The sequence below is a fragment of the Siphateles boraxobius genome, unplaced genomic scaffold (genome assembly GCF_051911475.1).
Source record: "Siphateles boraxobius isolate OS27281-9 unplaced genomic scaffold, OSU_SipBor_1 6, whole genome shotgun sequence".
NCBI classification, from domain to species: Eukaryota; Metazoa; Chordata; class Actinopteri; order Cypriniformes; family Leuciscidae; genus Siphateles; species Siphateles boraxobius.
This window is the reverse complement of record NW_027509186.1, coordinates 26,117,764-26,133,377: the sequence shown is the minus strand read 5'-3', so window position 1 is coordinate 26,133,377 and position 15,614 is coordinate 26,117,764. Positions and strand designations below refer to the sequence as shown.

The 15,614-nt window shown below is 41.1% G+C and overlaps 1 protein-coding gene across 2 annotated transcripts in view; it reads right to left on the bottom strand.

Moving 5' to 3' along the window:
• Positions 1-1,949: 1,949 nt before the first annotated feature.
• Positions 1,950-15,614, bottom strand: part of kmt2a (lysine (K)-specific methyltransferase 2A) — a 38,938-nt gene continuing 25,273 nt past the window's right edge. Inside the window, exons 9-35 of one of the 2 annotated variants that reach the window (XM_077208496.1) lie at positions 15,260-15,496; positions 15,028-15,174; positions 14,195-14,290; positions 13,986-14,106; positions 13,790-13,903; positions 13,199-13,383; positions 12,938-13,111; positions 12,653-12,763; positions 12,477-12,550; positions 11,547-11,749; positions 11,266-11,366; positions 11,023-11,160; positions 10,702-10,860; positions 10,488-10,605; positions 10,319-10,397; positions 10,078-10,238; positions 9,844-9,996; positions 5,290-9,748; positions 5,132-5,200; positions 4,967-5,049; positions 4,714-4,881; positions 4,508-4,582; positions 4,225-4,399; positions 3,959-4,066; positions 3,796-3,879; positions 3,560-3,689; positions 1,950-3,459 (exon numbers count right to left, since the gene is read on the bottom strand). In XM_077208496.1, coding sequence (XP_077064611.1) covers positions 3,184-3,459; positions 3,560-3,689; positions 3,796-3,879; positions 3,959-4,066; positions 4,225-4,399; positions 4,508-4,582; positions 4,714-4,881; positions 4,967-5,049; positions 5,132-5,200; positions 5,290-9,748; positions 9,844-9,996; positions 10,078-10,238; positions 10,319-10,397; positions 10,488-10,605; positions 10,702-10,860; positions 11,023-11,160; positions 11,266-11,366; positions 11,547-11,749; positions 12,477-12,550; positions 12,653-12,763; positions 12,938-13,111; positions 13,199-13,383; positions 13,790-13,903; positions 13,986-14,106; positions 14,195-14,290; positions 15,028-15,174; positions 15,260-15,496 — 7,998 coding nt within the window. In that variant the 3' untranslated portion in view covers positions 1,950-3,183. The remainder of the gene's footprint in view (positions 3,460-3,559; positions 3,690-3,795; positions 3,880-3,958; positions 4,067-4,224; positions 4,400-4,507; positions 4,583-4,713; positions 4,882-4,966; positions 5,050-5,131; positions 5,201-5,289; positions 9,749-9,843; positions 9,997-10,077; positions 10,239-10,318; positions 10,398-10,487; positions 10,606-10,701; positions 10,861-11,022; positions 11,161-11,265; positions 11,367-11,546; positions 11,750-12,476; positions 12,551-12,652; positions 12,764-12,937; positions 13,112-13,198; positions 13,384-13,789; positions 13,904-13,985; positions 14,107-14,194; positions 14,291-15,027; positions 15,175-15,259; positions 15,497-15,614) is intronic. The other variant, XM_077208497.1, reaches the window with a different exon arrangement.

Genomic DNA, 15,614 nt, shown 5'->3' with positions numbered 1-15,614 from the left:
ATATATATATATATATATATATATATATATATATATATATACACTGTTGATTATAATTACAGGACAAGGTGTGGTACCACTTGCGTGGTGTGGAAGAGTAAAGTCCAGGAAAACGACAAGAGCGTGTCTACTTCTGAAACACTGACCGATCACTGTTACACCGGTTTATGGAGCATCTGAAGTTGTATTGATGTCTGTGCAGGAGTCTATTACAAAGCCCTTAGGATTAGTAACTGCATTACAAAAAAAATAGATTGATAAAATAAAAATCTTATTTCAGTATACCCTGCAAAGATTGCCATTGCTTTATAGTCCACCTATTTTATGAAATAAAAGCTGTCCCGTATCTTCCCAGTCTCTTATGTTGGAAAATAAAATAAAAATAATAAAAAGAAAGATTAAACAAAATTCTAGAATACATTCAAAAACAGCCTAACTGCAGAGTTCAGCATGTCCCTGTTCCACAGGGGTGCCAGGGCGAGAGAAAAGTTGGGCAAGACCCCCAAGAATCCCTGAAAAAGATGGCTAAAACACAAATTCTGATCAATACAAACATGTATACAAATATGAGGCAGCAGCCAACAAATGCTCAATGTGAGGCAACGTACAGAACTCTGATCTTCAGTGCCTTAGTCAAAAATGAAATTTCTGGAAAAGGTCAAAATTATTGCAGCCTAGGTACAGTGAGGGCTGAAGGGGGGTCTGCAGTGGCCGATGAAAAAAACAACAATACTTTTATTAGAGTTAAACTTAAGAGGCAAAAGAACTGGCCTTGAAAGTGGCTTTCTAAGGAAGTCACGGTTGTACACAGCAGCTTCATCTAGAGGTATGTACAGATCCCAAGCCATTCTGCAATACCCACATACTCGTGCTACAACATCCGTTTGAAAAGCATTGTAACTTTGCATGAAATGTATAATAAGAGTCAAATGTCAAGTGGAATCTGTTTGTGCCCTAGTTAAAATAGCTTTGAACTTTACTCCAAAGTCTGGAAATCCTCAGCTGACTGTCCAATCAAGTTCAAACGCAAAAATACATGCAAAAAATTAAACAACCACTCGAGAAATTTACAGAGAAGGCACCAAACTCTTGATCTGATAAACGGAAGAACAACCCACAGAACCAACCACAAAAAGAATAAAGCCATATCTGTCTCAGCCTTATTCAAATAGGGATCAAACAAAACTTGAGCCCTTAAAAGAGCACAGATTGGGACAGGTGTTGGTGGTGTCTACGTTTAAAAGAGAAAAAGATGATACGAGCAAATAATGTGCATTGACTGAATGGCTGGCTGGAGCGTCCATGCAGTGCCAAGGCAACATGTGTTGAAGAAGACTGGGAAGAAGACTGATCTTCAGTGCACAAGACCGTGAGGAAACAAGAGCCCTACGCCCTCTCCTCCTCCATATAGTGCTTTCCAAGTAGTTTTAAATGGGATAGCCTCTGTGGCAATTCCTTGCTTTACACCAATCTCTAAGAAAATATTTTGATATAACAAAATATATGAAATAAACTTTGGGACTTGTCAGTAGCTAGAATGCCAGAGAAGGATTTCATGCATTTTTTTTTTTTTTAGACATTTTCTCCAAGTTTTGAAAATGCAAAGAGGGCCTTATAGGGGAAGAAGGGCTGTTCTTGCATTTCATTTTAAGGCTGGCATTAAGAAAGGAGAGTCATATCAAACCAATCTGCACTTTGAAAAGCTCACTAAACCTAAACTCTAATTTGAAATAATATTTGAATGTCCGTGCTTGACTTGGGTTCACAACGAGAGCCTCTGGTGGACCGCACTCTGTGGGAACAGTAAATGCTTCAGTCTTTGGAATAGAAAGAAACATTCGGGCTACAAAAAAATAAAATCCAACTAAAAAAATCTTTTAGAAGACAGCACTATAAAAATGTCTGGACAAAGCATTAGTGTTGTAAATCTATTATTTCCTACAAAAATGTTGATAAAATAAATTATGTTTTATTAAAAATATAAATACCATTGTTAAGTGCCATTTACCAATGAGTGCTTTTTTGTCATTTGTATAGAAAAATATACATATTCACATATTTCTGTCAGGGACAAGACAGAACAAAAATAGTCAAGTTTTAAATTGCCTCATAAAACAACAACAACAACAACAACAACAACAACAAAAAACAATCTCAATTTCATACAGAACTACGGGCCTAGGGAGAGAAATAAAAAAATAATATGGTAATTGATATAATATGGACTGAGCTAAAACCAATTCAATCTACAAGGTTTCACAAGAAGCCTTGGATCATGCAAATTATACTTTTTTTGCAATACATTATGATTAAGCTACTTTGTCTCTGAATTACTATAAAAATGTATAGTAAATAAAAGAATGTCATTGCCCCCAGACCTCAGAAATTGCTCAGGTCCATTGGCTGACAGTCCACCAGGATCTCAACCCAGCAAGCCCCAACAGATCCCAAGCTCTTTACAGGCCTACTCTTCATATCTCAAATAAGTTTCTTTCAACCACTGACTAAAAGAACATTCACAATCTTGTCTTTCTAAGGACCATTATTCCAGAGATCACTGCTCCCCCTAGTGTTTCCCCTCATCATCCCTCCTCTGAGATAATATTTACAGTCTTTCATACAGAGAATCAGGCCCAGCTTGGCAAGGATGACCAGGATGCTCTGAAGGCTTCAATGTACATTCAAAAAGGGAGAGATGTCTAAACATGTCAGGCTAAAAAGGGGTTTTGTATTGTCAATCTAAAAACATTAAATCTTTCCCTTCCAAAATTGCACTTTGGTGTTGAATGGAACGATGCGGCATTTTTTTCAGTAATTTGTCGCACTCAATAAGTAAGGGCAGGCCAGACTTGACTTACAAATTTAAAACTGTTCACAATTTCCTTCTTCGAAAAAACAAAATGGTGAAATAAAAGATCATATACAAAAGTTAAGAATAAGGGGGCACTAATTTCTTAAATCGGGCATTTATAAAGGGGACATAAGGGCAATCTTCACCATTGTGACTCTGCTCAATTGTCTTTTCTAAAAATTAAACAACTTAAGAGGCACAATACCATTAACCTTCTGATAACCTGAGCCTGCTTCAGTAAAAAAAAAAAAACACATTTAAAAATGTCTCTTCCCTGGCATTACACACCCTTGATAGCATTTCACAGACGGTATTAGCTTGTGAGTTCGCTTTCAATTGAGGAATTTGCGACACGTCTTTGCCCCGCAGTTGCAAGGCAGCTTATTGCCTGGTTCTTCAATGGGGAACTTGTAATCGTATGTGAGCTCCTCTCCTCTATAGATTTTGCGCATGGCAAAAATGACAATGTGCTTCTGACCGTCAACACTGACCACGCGGGAGTAGCAATTGGGCTCGCAGGAGTGGTTAATGAAACGGGCTGCACTGCCGTGCATGGTGGCATCCACCACCCCGTAGTCATCGATACGAAACATATAGCAGCCAATGCCCTATGTAAATGCAAAAAAAAGACAAATCAATAAGAAACACTGGTGCAGTTCTTTGTTTTAAATGCACTAAACTAATAGATGACCAATATTAGATTTCTACCTTGCCATCATAGTACTTCTCCCGGTTGTCAGTGAGGACAGAGCGAATGACATTGCCAGAATACTCAATGACCATCTCTCCAGCATCAATGTTCTTCTTGCAGAACAGACCTCTGCCGTGTATGGCTGATCTGTATACATAGGATATAAAAATACATAGGATGAATATGTATGCAACAAAGATGCATGCTTGTTTTCAATCCAACCATTTTTGGTTTAAATAGAAAGTGTATATACCTGTAGACACCCACAGCTTCCCTGGATGCTTTCTTCAAGTGCCTGAACCTCATAGGCAGTGGCAAGTCCATGCTGGTGGCCCGTCTGTAAAAACACCAGGAGTTTAAATTCTTTAATCCATAACTGAAAAAAGGTTAGAACAGGGTCAAGTAAGGTTGCTCACCGTGCAGACTTCTGCTGCCTCTCCTCCTCATCTTCCTCCTGGGGGTTGTACACAGGAGGCTGACGGTGTTTGGAAGCCAGGAAATTAAACATGTCCAGAACTGATCGCCTGAAATTATGAATTCAAGCAGATGAAAGTTGGTTAGTGTTTAAAAGATTTCACATTCACAACAGTCCTTTACAGAATGATTTGTTACCCTTTTCTATTGTGCAAAAGTTTAAGATTCTCAGGGATCGGAAACAGACCACCCCAGACATGACAAATACCTGTGGTACACCTCAGCACGGGCAGATCCATGAGGGTTGACAGGAGGATCTTCTGGCTCCTCAGGTTTATGGAAGCGGAACCTATAGTTTCGGCAATGCCTAGCTCCGTACAACTGCTCCAGTAAAAACACTACAGCATCGTGAACAACACCCAGCATCTTTAAGCCATTCACTCCTGAAAAAGAAAAGTGATTTGAAATACAATATGCGCTTGCCAAATTAACATGATCAGTAAAACAAAATATGTATAATGTTTACAATAAATGCTCTATAATGTTTTTACCATCAAATGAAAGGGCCTTGAGTCTAGCATTGGACCGGGCTTCTTGCACTTTATCTGTAAGGGACTTCCAGGCCTCTGAAACAAAAAAGGATTTTGAAACAGAAAATTAATTTCACAGAAGAATGATTGTAATTATCAAACAAATGAACATTAAAATCCATATTGGGTCTAAACTTCGCATTACACATCATCTAGATCTTTCTTACCCTCAATACTTTCACAGCGAATTTGAAATCCATCATCACTGCAGATTTCAAATATGAGCCCTTTCTTGGGCTTGTAGTCCAAAGAGGAGTCTCTCCCACTGTCCCTTTGATCAGGTGTTTCCACTGAGAATGCATTAGATCCTTTCCCATCACCCTTATTAGGTATTCCTGCAAAAAATGTGACAAAAATGTATCTGTAACCACTGTAACATTTAACAGAGAGATAGACAGAAAGACCTGACCTTTTACATACCTGCAGCCTTTGGTTTCTGATTATGTGTGTCCATGGTTTTATGTTTAAGAGCAGAGGAATCAGCTGTCATAGTGGCAGATTCACTGTGAAAAGAAAAAAGGAAAAGAGTTTAATTAAGTCAGATACCTAATTGAAAATTTAAGATTGATCCTTATTATTGTTTACCTCTTTTTTGAACCAGTTTCATTTGACTGCCCTGTATCCATTGGCTCAGGTGATGAAAGTTGTCTGTCGCTACAAAAAGAAAAAAAGTTAGCACTTTTCAATTTTTTTTTTTTTTTTTACCAATAAGCAAGATGCATTTTAAAATTTCAGACACTTACCCTGGAAAACATGATAATTGGATTCCAGATGCATCAACAGTTGGTGTATCTGACTGAAGTCCTTTGTGTTTCTTTCCACTGCTCTTATCTGGGCTTGATCGAGGTCTTTTAGCCTTTTGCTTTCCTTTCCCAACAGTTGTAGAGGCTGCTCCAGCAGATAACTTTGAGGATTGTTGCTGATGTGGTGGTCGAGAGATGGGAGAGGTTCGTGAGCTCTGAGTGAGGACGCCAACGACATGACCTTTGTTCAGTTCTTGAGCGATTAGATTAGGGGTAAGAGCAACTTGACTAGCTGAACTGACATTTGGGTCAAGGGTTTTATCTGCCAAGACTCCTTTCTCCACCTGCTGGTTGACAGACATGCTTATGCTTTGGTTTGGGGGGAAAACACAGATGCTACTTGCAATGGACTTCTGGGCAGGATTAGTAAGATGAGACATCATTGGGGTTCCTGAATGAAGAACCATCTGTTGCTCTGGAAGGTTCAGGTTTTTAGGGTTGATAAGGAGGTTACCTATAGGTCCTGTGATCTCAGTTGAGCTAATGAGTCCTGGGGTGCTCAGCGATACAGAGCTTGCTCCTAAAAAGTTTCCAGGTGCACTGGAAGGCACCGACACCACATTCAAAATGGACTGACTTGGGTTGAGCCCTGACACAGTACATGGGAGCAGGTGAGTTGAGGAATCATGTCCCAGTATGCCAGGCTGAGTTGTGGTTGAAATAGGCATTGGCTGTGGAAGGAGAGTAGGTTCCAAGTACATTACCCCTTGCTTTGGGCGTTTTATGATGTTAGGAATTTTTCTATGAGGTGTGGCAGTTGCAGTTATAGTCCCTAGTTCCATCAGGCCTGCCTGAGCAGGGATTCCTGCAGCAATTTGTGAAGGTGACAAGTTTATTATCATATTGGGCCCAACATCAGAAGGAGCAAGTGTGGGTTGAGTCTTTGGACGCGCCTGTTTCTTGCTCTTATGACTCTGAAGACGAGAAATTAGGCGTTTCTTGCCATGTCCAGAGGGGAGCATAGTTGGAGCTGGGGTGATGGAGGAAGCACTAGATACCATAGCAACACTAGGGGCATGATCATGCCTATGTCCTGCTTCTGTCACACCAATATGGGGATCATGGGAGGTGACTCCTATGATGAGGCCTGATGTAGTGCTAGGAATGACTGGCTGGAAACCAGTATGAGAGGTGCCTGTGAATGCATGGATTTGTGGGTGATGAGGTACAGGCACTAAACCTTTGCCGCCAGCAGGAAAAATGGACTGAGAGGTAGAGATGCTACCACTGAGGCCAGTCAAAACAGGTGCACTAGTGTTCATGACACCTGTTGCACTAACAGATGGTGCAATCTGGATCTTTTGGGGTACACCATTGGGAAGGGTTTGCAATACATAGAGAGGCTGCAGATGCTGGTTTAACACTATCAGTTTCTCTGGGCCAGGCTTCAATTGAGAGGTGTTAGCTTGAACAGCAGAACTTGCAATTGGAGTGGGGCCTGAGCTAACAGTGGCAGCAGGGATGAACTTCTGACTCTGGAGAGGCAAGGTGGGTGAGCTGGAAATACCTGGTGTGCTAGTAGTTCTCGTCAGATCTCGGTTTCCAGTCTCTCCCACAGGTTCGACTCCAGGACTTGTGATATGGTCGCCATCAATGTGTGCAGGAATGAAGTGTTCTGGGGTCATGTGACCTTCCGGAACCTGTGAATCAGTACATCTGTCCTGTGGGCTCTTGCTGGATACAGTGGACCCTGTTCTCTGTTTCTTTCCACTTTTCTCAACTCCCGATTCCTCTGTGGCCAGAGCCAACATAGTACGGTCGGAGGTCTCTGAGATCAATGAGCCATGATTTTGATTATTTACGGTGGGACTTCGGGTTGTTAACACAGAGAGGTCTGAGGGCAGCTCAAGAGGAAGACCATATGACTCCTCTACAGCAATGGAGGTGTTCACCCCACTCTCGCCAGGTTCAGCACTGGCCAGTGGCTGAGTGAAATCTTCAAAAAGCATGTCCTTTCTTTGGTTAACATCCACCCCATAACTCTCATCTAAAGAGAAAGGTTCAGCAGAAGGAGCTTCTGTCTGTTGTCCCAAAGACTGCATTGAAGGAGTATTGAGCACAAACTCCATAATATCAGAAGGCAGGATGTTACCACAGTCATCACTGTTGTTGTTATCAGAGTCAGACTTGAGGAGATCCGTGGTGAGTGACAACTGAGTTTCAAGGGGGTCTTGTCCTTGTGTTTTCACACTCCCTAATGGAAGACAGTTATCCTTTTGATTTTTACGACCTTCACGACTGTTACCACTTGTATTATTTTCTGCCTCCTTCCCTGAGTCAATGCTTGATTTTTCTGTCCTGCCTTCTCTACCTTTCCTTTTTGTTGAGCTTTTATGTGTGGACGAAGTAGTAGCTGTGGTTTTGCTGCTAGTACTTATACTAACGTCACTCTCAGAACCATCGTCCACACCATCCAGCTGGCCAATTTGTTGCAGCTCCAAATTCTTGGTAGCTGTTGATACCTCATCACTGTCATCTTCATGTTCTTTTGCCTGGTCCCTCCAGAACCTGTGGATCTGCGACCCTTTTCCCAAACACTGATCAATACCTGCAATAGACGGAAGACCAGAGTTGGGGTTTATTATGGTGCGTGTGAAGTTGTAATAATACGTGTCCTTATTTGAACCAATTCCTCCTTCTTCGTCTTCTCCACTGTCTGCTGAAGATGATGTGCTCATATCATCTGCCCCATCAACTTGTCCTTCAGCTGAACGCTTGCTGCTCCCAGTTCGCTTCTTCATGGAGATTTCACCACTTCTGTAGAAGGGTATGTCTTCTTCTCCATACGACCGGACACCGTAGAAAGGGGTTAGCCCAAAGAACATGTTCGATCGAGCACGAGCACTCCGCCTTGGGTATCTGCGTTTTGCTGAACCTGCCGAACCATCACTATCCTCCTCGTGGTGCTTATCTATGCTGCCTTCGTCCTCTAAATTATTGTCATCCCCATCATCAGCACACTGGTGATCCAACAGATGCTCCTCAGGATCATCCGGGTGGATGTGGCTGTCTGATTCAGAGCTTTCAGAACTTGCAGATGGGGAGAAAACCACTGCTCGGGAGGACCTTCTTTGGGGGCCCTGGTTGCTAGGGGTAACAGAAGTGTAAGTGTTTGTGTTAGGGGATATGCTGACAGCTTTGGTACCATTAGGATCCATTTTCTGAGACAAAATAGGCAGCCTCTCAGTTTGTTTCTTCACCACTGGAGTAACCTCTTTGCTTGATTTAGGGTGTAGCTGTTGTGGTCTAATACCTCTCTCGCCTCCTGCTTTCGGCTGATTAGCATCCATGGCTGAACTATGCTTTTTCTCTGAGCTAAATCTCTCTTTGGACTTTAATGGTTTCTCCACTTCCTTCTGATCCAATTTATTAACTTCCACTGTACCAGATCCCATGTTGCTGCTCAGTGCGGTGCCTTTATTGCTAATGTTGTGAGGAGGTGGACCCTGGCCTTGTGTTTTGACATTACCGCTTTTAGAGTTGCTGTTGAGAACTGGGTTTCGGTTCTGAGGAGTCTCTTTTCTTTCTTTTGAAACATCCCTGCTCACATTCATTTTGACTTTGGAGTGTTTTTCTTTGGTGCTAGAGGTTCCATGACTAACCGTGACGGCAGCACTTGCCTGGAAGCCACGCTTTATTTCTTCCTCTCCCACCTTGGTACCAGATGACCAGAGAGGCTTCATTGCCGCTGCCGCAGCTGGGCCAGACGCATGGTCATGAGACTTCCTACTCCCACTTTTGCTGTAAACCGATTGCAGAGACCCAGTCTTTCCTGAGTCTTTTGATGCAGCCATTGATGTCACATTTCCTTCCTTGATTGGATTAGCTTTGTCTTTTGGAAGAGTGGCGAGTGGATGACTGGGAATAAAAGTGGCTCCAGCTGGTAGGTCAGTATCTTTTGTGGCTGGTTTCACTTTCTCGGTTCTTAAACTGCCACTTCCTCTCTGATGTCCTGTCAAAACTGCAGTTCCGAGAGGTGGTGACACTTGACTTACGCTAGCTGGTTGTGATGTCTTCAAACTCTCAACATCAGACTGCTTTTTAGATGCCTCTCTACTACCATCTATTCTTTCAATGAAACCAAAACCGATTCGACGCTGTGCTCCGCTGTTTACTGAATTTGCCTCTCGATTGTGAGATCTCTCTCCAGATGGTACTCTTCCTTTCTCTGTGTCCCTGGGTAAAGGTTCCTTAGAGGTTGAGGACAGGGAAGGGGCAGATAAATTGCCTGTCTGACTGGATACTGTGCCTCCCTGTGGAGGGGAGAAAAGCTTTTGCCCAGGTTGTTGAGTGGAGATGGAGGAAGTGCTGTGTCGACGAGATCCGATGCTTTGTAGACTGGAGTTCAGCAGAGGGTCCCCCACAGTCACAATCTCATGGGCTAAACTACTAAAACCATCTAAAGGGGAGAAATTGCATTGAACAACATTTAAAAAAAAAAAACTTTAATAAATGAGATAAAGCAATATAAATACTGTATATAGTAACTCCTACCTGGGCAGGGAAGTGGTCTGGTTAAGGGAGAACGATTACATGGTGGGTAGCTGGGGTGTCTGTTCCTAAAATAAACCCTTTGTTTCGGTGTGGAAGGCACATTTGATGGTTTTATGGAATCTGTGGGTCCAGGCAAAGCAGCGTCCACTTCAGCTGAAATGTTTAATAATGATCGGTTTTAAAACGCCAACAAAATGACTCAATGAGGACTATAATAAATCTAAATCTACTTACATGAAACAGGTGGAGGACTATGAGCAACTGTGTGGTTCTCCTCTTGAGCTACTGCGTTGTTATTGATAGTTTCGGTCATAGTGGGGCGGCACACTAAAATTCTACATTTATAAACGCATCGCTTACGGGCATCTAGAGTGCTCCAGTAGACCCTTGAGCATCTGTGTAAATAGATCAAATGGTCATTTCATTTTATATCTTATGTTTACTGAAATACAACACTGTAATTTCAAAGACTTACTGGTATCCCACAGGAAACAGCTTCCTCTCACAATCTGACAGTTCAGTTAGCATACCAAGACAGTCAATGGTCATAGACCCTGACCAAAACAAAAGTGACATTTAATTTTGATGTAGAGTGCTTTGCTTATTAGTTATCAATAGCAAGCACTGTGCAAAGACATACATACCTATCATCATTTGGATATTATCTGGTTCAAGCCCATTAACAAATTTTTTTCTCAGACTGATTCCCTCAAAGTCCACAACGACCCTCCGAGTCACCTCAAAGCCAGATTCTGGCACCGCCTTTAAAAAAAGGTTTATTATTTATAATAAATTCAACACTTCACAACAAATATACAAAAACATAACTTGCTTACTGATGCATGCATGATACCTTACCTCACCCTTTATAAGATCTCTGTGATGCTGACAGTAAACCTTCTTGTCCTCTAAAAAGGCACACTGCTTCTGACGTGCACACATGAAATGGTAATTGTTGGTACAGGAGGTCAGACAACAACTCACCGTAGCTCCGGGTTTGTGACAATTCTCACATTGCTGAAAAAGGAAAGCATAATGCATTCTGTTTTTGGGTGGGGAAACATTTTTTGCCTATAGCCTTCATAGTATGCTTATTCGGCAACAAAAATAATTACATAAATATGTATTATGGCACTGTAACTTAATCTAAGCCATGTGTCGTGTTTGTTAATTGTGTACCAGCTGTTTGCCTCGGCCGACTGCCATGTGGACATTTTTGAGAGCACCGTCAACATCCTCGAACACCTCTGCTGACCACAGTGCACAGTTCACATGGGCCCACTCATTCTGGCCAATATAAAGCAGTCTCCCACAGTCCTAGAAAACAGATTACCCAAAGTCTTACAAATCAAAATTAAAATACAGTATAATTATAAATCCATATACATGCCAATATAATCTTTTTGGTTGGTGATTACTCACGTTTGTGTTCTTATCTCCATAATTCAGACAAAGCGCACACAGTCTATTGTCTCCAACACCAGGAGGAGAGGAAATCACAGGGTTGTCTTCAGGGCTGTGGTCTGAATCAAAAGAAAAATTCCTGTGTTACTTATCTACATACACTTTAACTTTGTTTGAACTGAAAAATAATCAGAATGAAATTGAATGTAGTTATTTGTCTCCTAACAGTATGTACCATTCAATTAGTTCCTTAAAGTTTACATGTAAGTTTTTATAGTGCTTTAAAGCAACTTTCTCACCATGGATAAGAATGGGTGGAGGAGGAGGTAGTGTGGGGGCCATTAGGGAGTTGGGTTCTCCTGGGGCTTTAGGATGGGGAGCTGGGATGATCTTTTTCATGAGCACAGGCTGCTCAGCCCTGGCTATCTCCTCCCTCTCCTGCCACTGGGCATAGTTGTGATCCAAAGAAGGGGGTAGAACAGCATTGGGAAGCAGTCCACTACTGCAAAGATACAACACTCTTGTTAGTCATGTCTTTGTTCCACAACATTGTTTAATTACCTAACATATGAACAAATGTATGTTTATACAGCAGTACCATTTAAAAATGTTCAATGTCCCATAACTATACGCTAAATTGCCTAGGTGATGAATGGCAGTGAGAGGAGGACAGTATGCAATAGAAAAATAATTCGCAAATGCCAAATCACAATAAAAATAAATAAATAAATAAAAGACTAAAAGCTGATAGCATAATTGCAAATTGAAATATAAACATTGTTCATTTAAAGACACTCTTCAAAATCAGGTGCGCACAAACACACACACTTAATAATTCATGGTAACAAATGAAGTATACAAACACGCAAACCAAATGCCAACCACAAGACTTGTCAAAGCACCCATGTGAAATGTGACACTGCCTGTCGACCTCAAACAATGGAGCTAGAACATACAGGCTGCATTCCCTATGGAAAGGTGATATTTCTGCTCTAGAAGAGAGCAGAGAATAGTAGGACACTCAACAGTGAGTTTGTTTTCGATGCTCATATACTAGCTTAACTGGTCCCACTATTCACCATCAAACTAAAAACAGTTTGTCCCTGAATTTAGTTCTGAAAATTGTTTTTTTGACCAAAGAATTTAAACAGAATGATTCAAAGTCAAAATGTAGGGGAAAAAAAATAAAACAAATTGAAACAAATCATTAATGCATGGGAAAGACTCACTTAGAAGAGACTTTGCACGTCTCCCAGAATTTGGACTCCTTCACCTTGTACCATGGAAAAATTCGGTCCATTTGCTGTAACAAATAACAGTGACATCACAAACAATAATGTAGAACAATAATGTAGGACTGTAATGTTCCATTGTCAGAATTGTGTGTCCACCAGCTTTTCCTCACCAGGATAAAAAAAGACTTGAGCATGCTGTTGGCTTTCCTGCTCTCTAGCTGACCTCCGTCTGAATTGAAGGCTGTCTGGATGATTTTCACAATGTCATCACTGAACTCCAGCTGAAAGAGAGGAGCAGAAATTGACACCTGGCCTCACATGTATTTGACTGGTATATGAACCCTGCTGCATTAGAGGCTCAAAAGGCAGCAGATAATCTTTCTAATAAGAATAGAAAGATAAAAGCTTTTTGGTTTTTAAAATTTTTCAAAAAGGACATGTATATAAACTCTTACCACCGATTTATAGCATCCAGAATCCATTTTCTTCTCCACAGACTCCAAATCGAGAGGCGAATCATTTGGTGGAGAGACCTCAGTCAGCACAGGGGGGTCAGGGCCCTCTGGGGAACGGCGTGAGGGAAGACTCTCTTCTGTCTCTGGGTTCAACTCAGGTGGCTTCATAACCGCCTGAGAGAAAGAAGATAGTGCCATCACTAAGTTTGGTGGTGAAAATATAGCTGGTGAGAACTTCTAGGATTGGAGATGGCAATTCACCTGTCTGTAGCGAAGCAAGTGTGTGGATGTACGGGAGTTGAGCAGAGAGGTGAGAACTTGCCGCATGGATTTCTGAATTTCTTTCTCCAAGACGGCCCGCCACTCAGCGGGATTGGGCTCAGTGCAGTTTTTGCAGGTGTAGACCACACTCTCAGGCAGGTTAGACAAGAGCTCATACATATCATCTAAATATATAAAAGGAAAGATTACCTATATAGTGGTGTATTACAGAAACTTTCAAAATCTAGAATGCTACCTTATCTTTAATAACCGTAACCATGTTAGAACTGATCAGATCTTAACTAAATACTTACACTACCATTCTAAAGTTGTGGTCGGTAAGACTGTTTAATGTTTTTGAAAGAAGTCTCCTTAAGGCTGCATTTATTTGACCAAAACTATAGTAAAAACACTCATATTTTGAGAAACTTTCAATTTTAAATAGCTTTTTAGCCATTTAAATAGGCCTGTATTTTAACATGCAATTTATTCCTGTAATGTTAAAGCTGAATCAACAACTTTTATTAGTTGAATGTCATGGTGTAATGCCACAAGACAGATAAGAGATGTTGAGAATAACAGATAATTCACCGGTTAAACTTTCACATTTGGCATGGACCCAGCAATCACACTTCCTGCACTTCATCATTTTGCTATCACAGTCATCGTCATCATAGCACTTATTACAGAGTGGGCAGATGTTGCCTGGGAGAAGAAAAACATTGATTACATAGTTAAGTGATAGTTTAGAAACATACAATAAACATCAAGGATGTATAGCACTGACCTTTAGCTAAGAGTTTGGCACAGTCATGACACAAAGAGAAATCATGTGACCACTGGGCATCCCAGGCCTTCCCTGGTTTGGTGGCTCCACAACTCTTGCAGCACACACACTTGGTGCAAATCTGTGGCAGAAGGAAAAATAATTATGTGAGAATGTAGCAAAAATATAACAGATGTTACAGACATCTAGGATTGAGAGTGTGCAAGTACCCAGACTCTTTTCTTCTTGGTGGGTCTGGTAGGGTGGTTGGGTCCCAGGCACTCAGGGTGATAGCTGTTTCGGCACTTGTCACACTCCAGTAGCTGCTAGATGATGGAAGGAATACAATTTTTAGTTCTGATTCCATCTAGGTATTAAGCGTTAGTCATTTCTGAAGGTTTTGGGAGTGGCTAGGGGCTTTTAGAGAGAAATAACTAACACTTGGAAGTTGCTTAGTCGGTTATTAAATTTATCGAAAGGAAATGATAATTCCAGTGAGATGACATGTATTTTTTACTTTTCATGAGCAGGTATTTTTCATTAGAAAATACCAAATGAGGACATTAATCGTTGATCAGAGCAGACTAATCCTTTGAGTATTCAACTTTTTCATTAATCTTTAACCATTACATCAGAATGTTATAACCTTTTAGATCTGATGGTCATAACGTAGAACTGTGTGAAAAACTCTTTAAGAATAATATCAATCTGTCTCATACTGGTTAAATTTTTTGTGTTAAATTTTTTTCCATTAAATCTGGAGGTTTAAAAACTTTCCTCCCTCTGTTCCAAAAGAGTCTTCTTTTAAAAATCCCTTCTGTTGATATTGGAAGCACTTTATTATTCCCATGATCAGAGACTCTGAAATACTACATTTTGTACTTTAGGTGAAAGCTTTAAAACACAAATACCTGCCATTTAGTTACTTGCATAGTAATTATTCTGTTAGTCTGCCTTATTTAAATTTTACCTTTTTTGTTATGCATTTCTGCAGACATTTCTGGATTCTAAAGCATCTCTGATCTATATTGTGATTGAAATGTAAATGAATAGAAAGTCTTACTTTTGTTTTCTGATACTTCCGACCACAGACATGGCAAAAGCGGCATCGACGACAACACCAGTTCTCCCACTGTTCCTCATGGGGGCGTTCTGTCTCCCCCAAGCAGAAGAGGTGGAAGGGTTCACAGCACACCTGGCAGAAAACAAACTGAAGAAAACAAACCATAAGAACACATCTCAATTTTTTTGCCTTCAATTCATAAGACAGGAATCACAAACAAAAGACAGCCCACCTCTACATTACCGCTGCTGGCACAAAGAAAGCACACCACCGGCGGGGTGATTGGCACAGAGGTGAGAATGCTGAGCCCACCCATCTCCCACACATTCTCAATGTCATAGTCCTCCTTGAAATCAACTCTGATTCGATGCACTCCATCGCAGGGCGCTTTCTGCTTGGCGGTGCCCCCAGGCGAAGGAGTGCTCTGGGAGTTTAAAGTACTGCTGTCTAGTTTGGGTATCCTTTTCTCCTGTAAACAATGCCATTTATATTACATTGGGGCATATGCAAGACGATTTACCCAAAGTGTCTTACGGTGTGTTCACACCGAACGCAAATTTAATTATTTAATCGAGTAGATTACATAC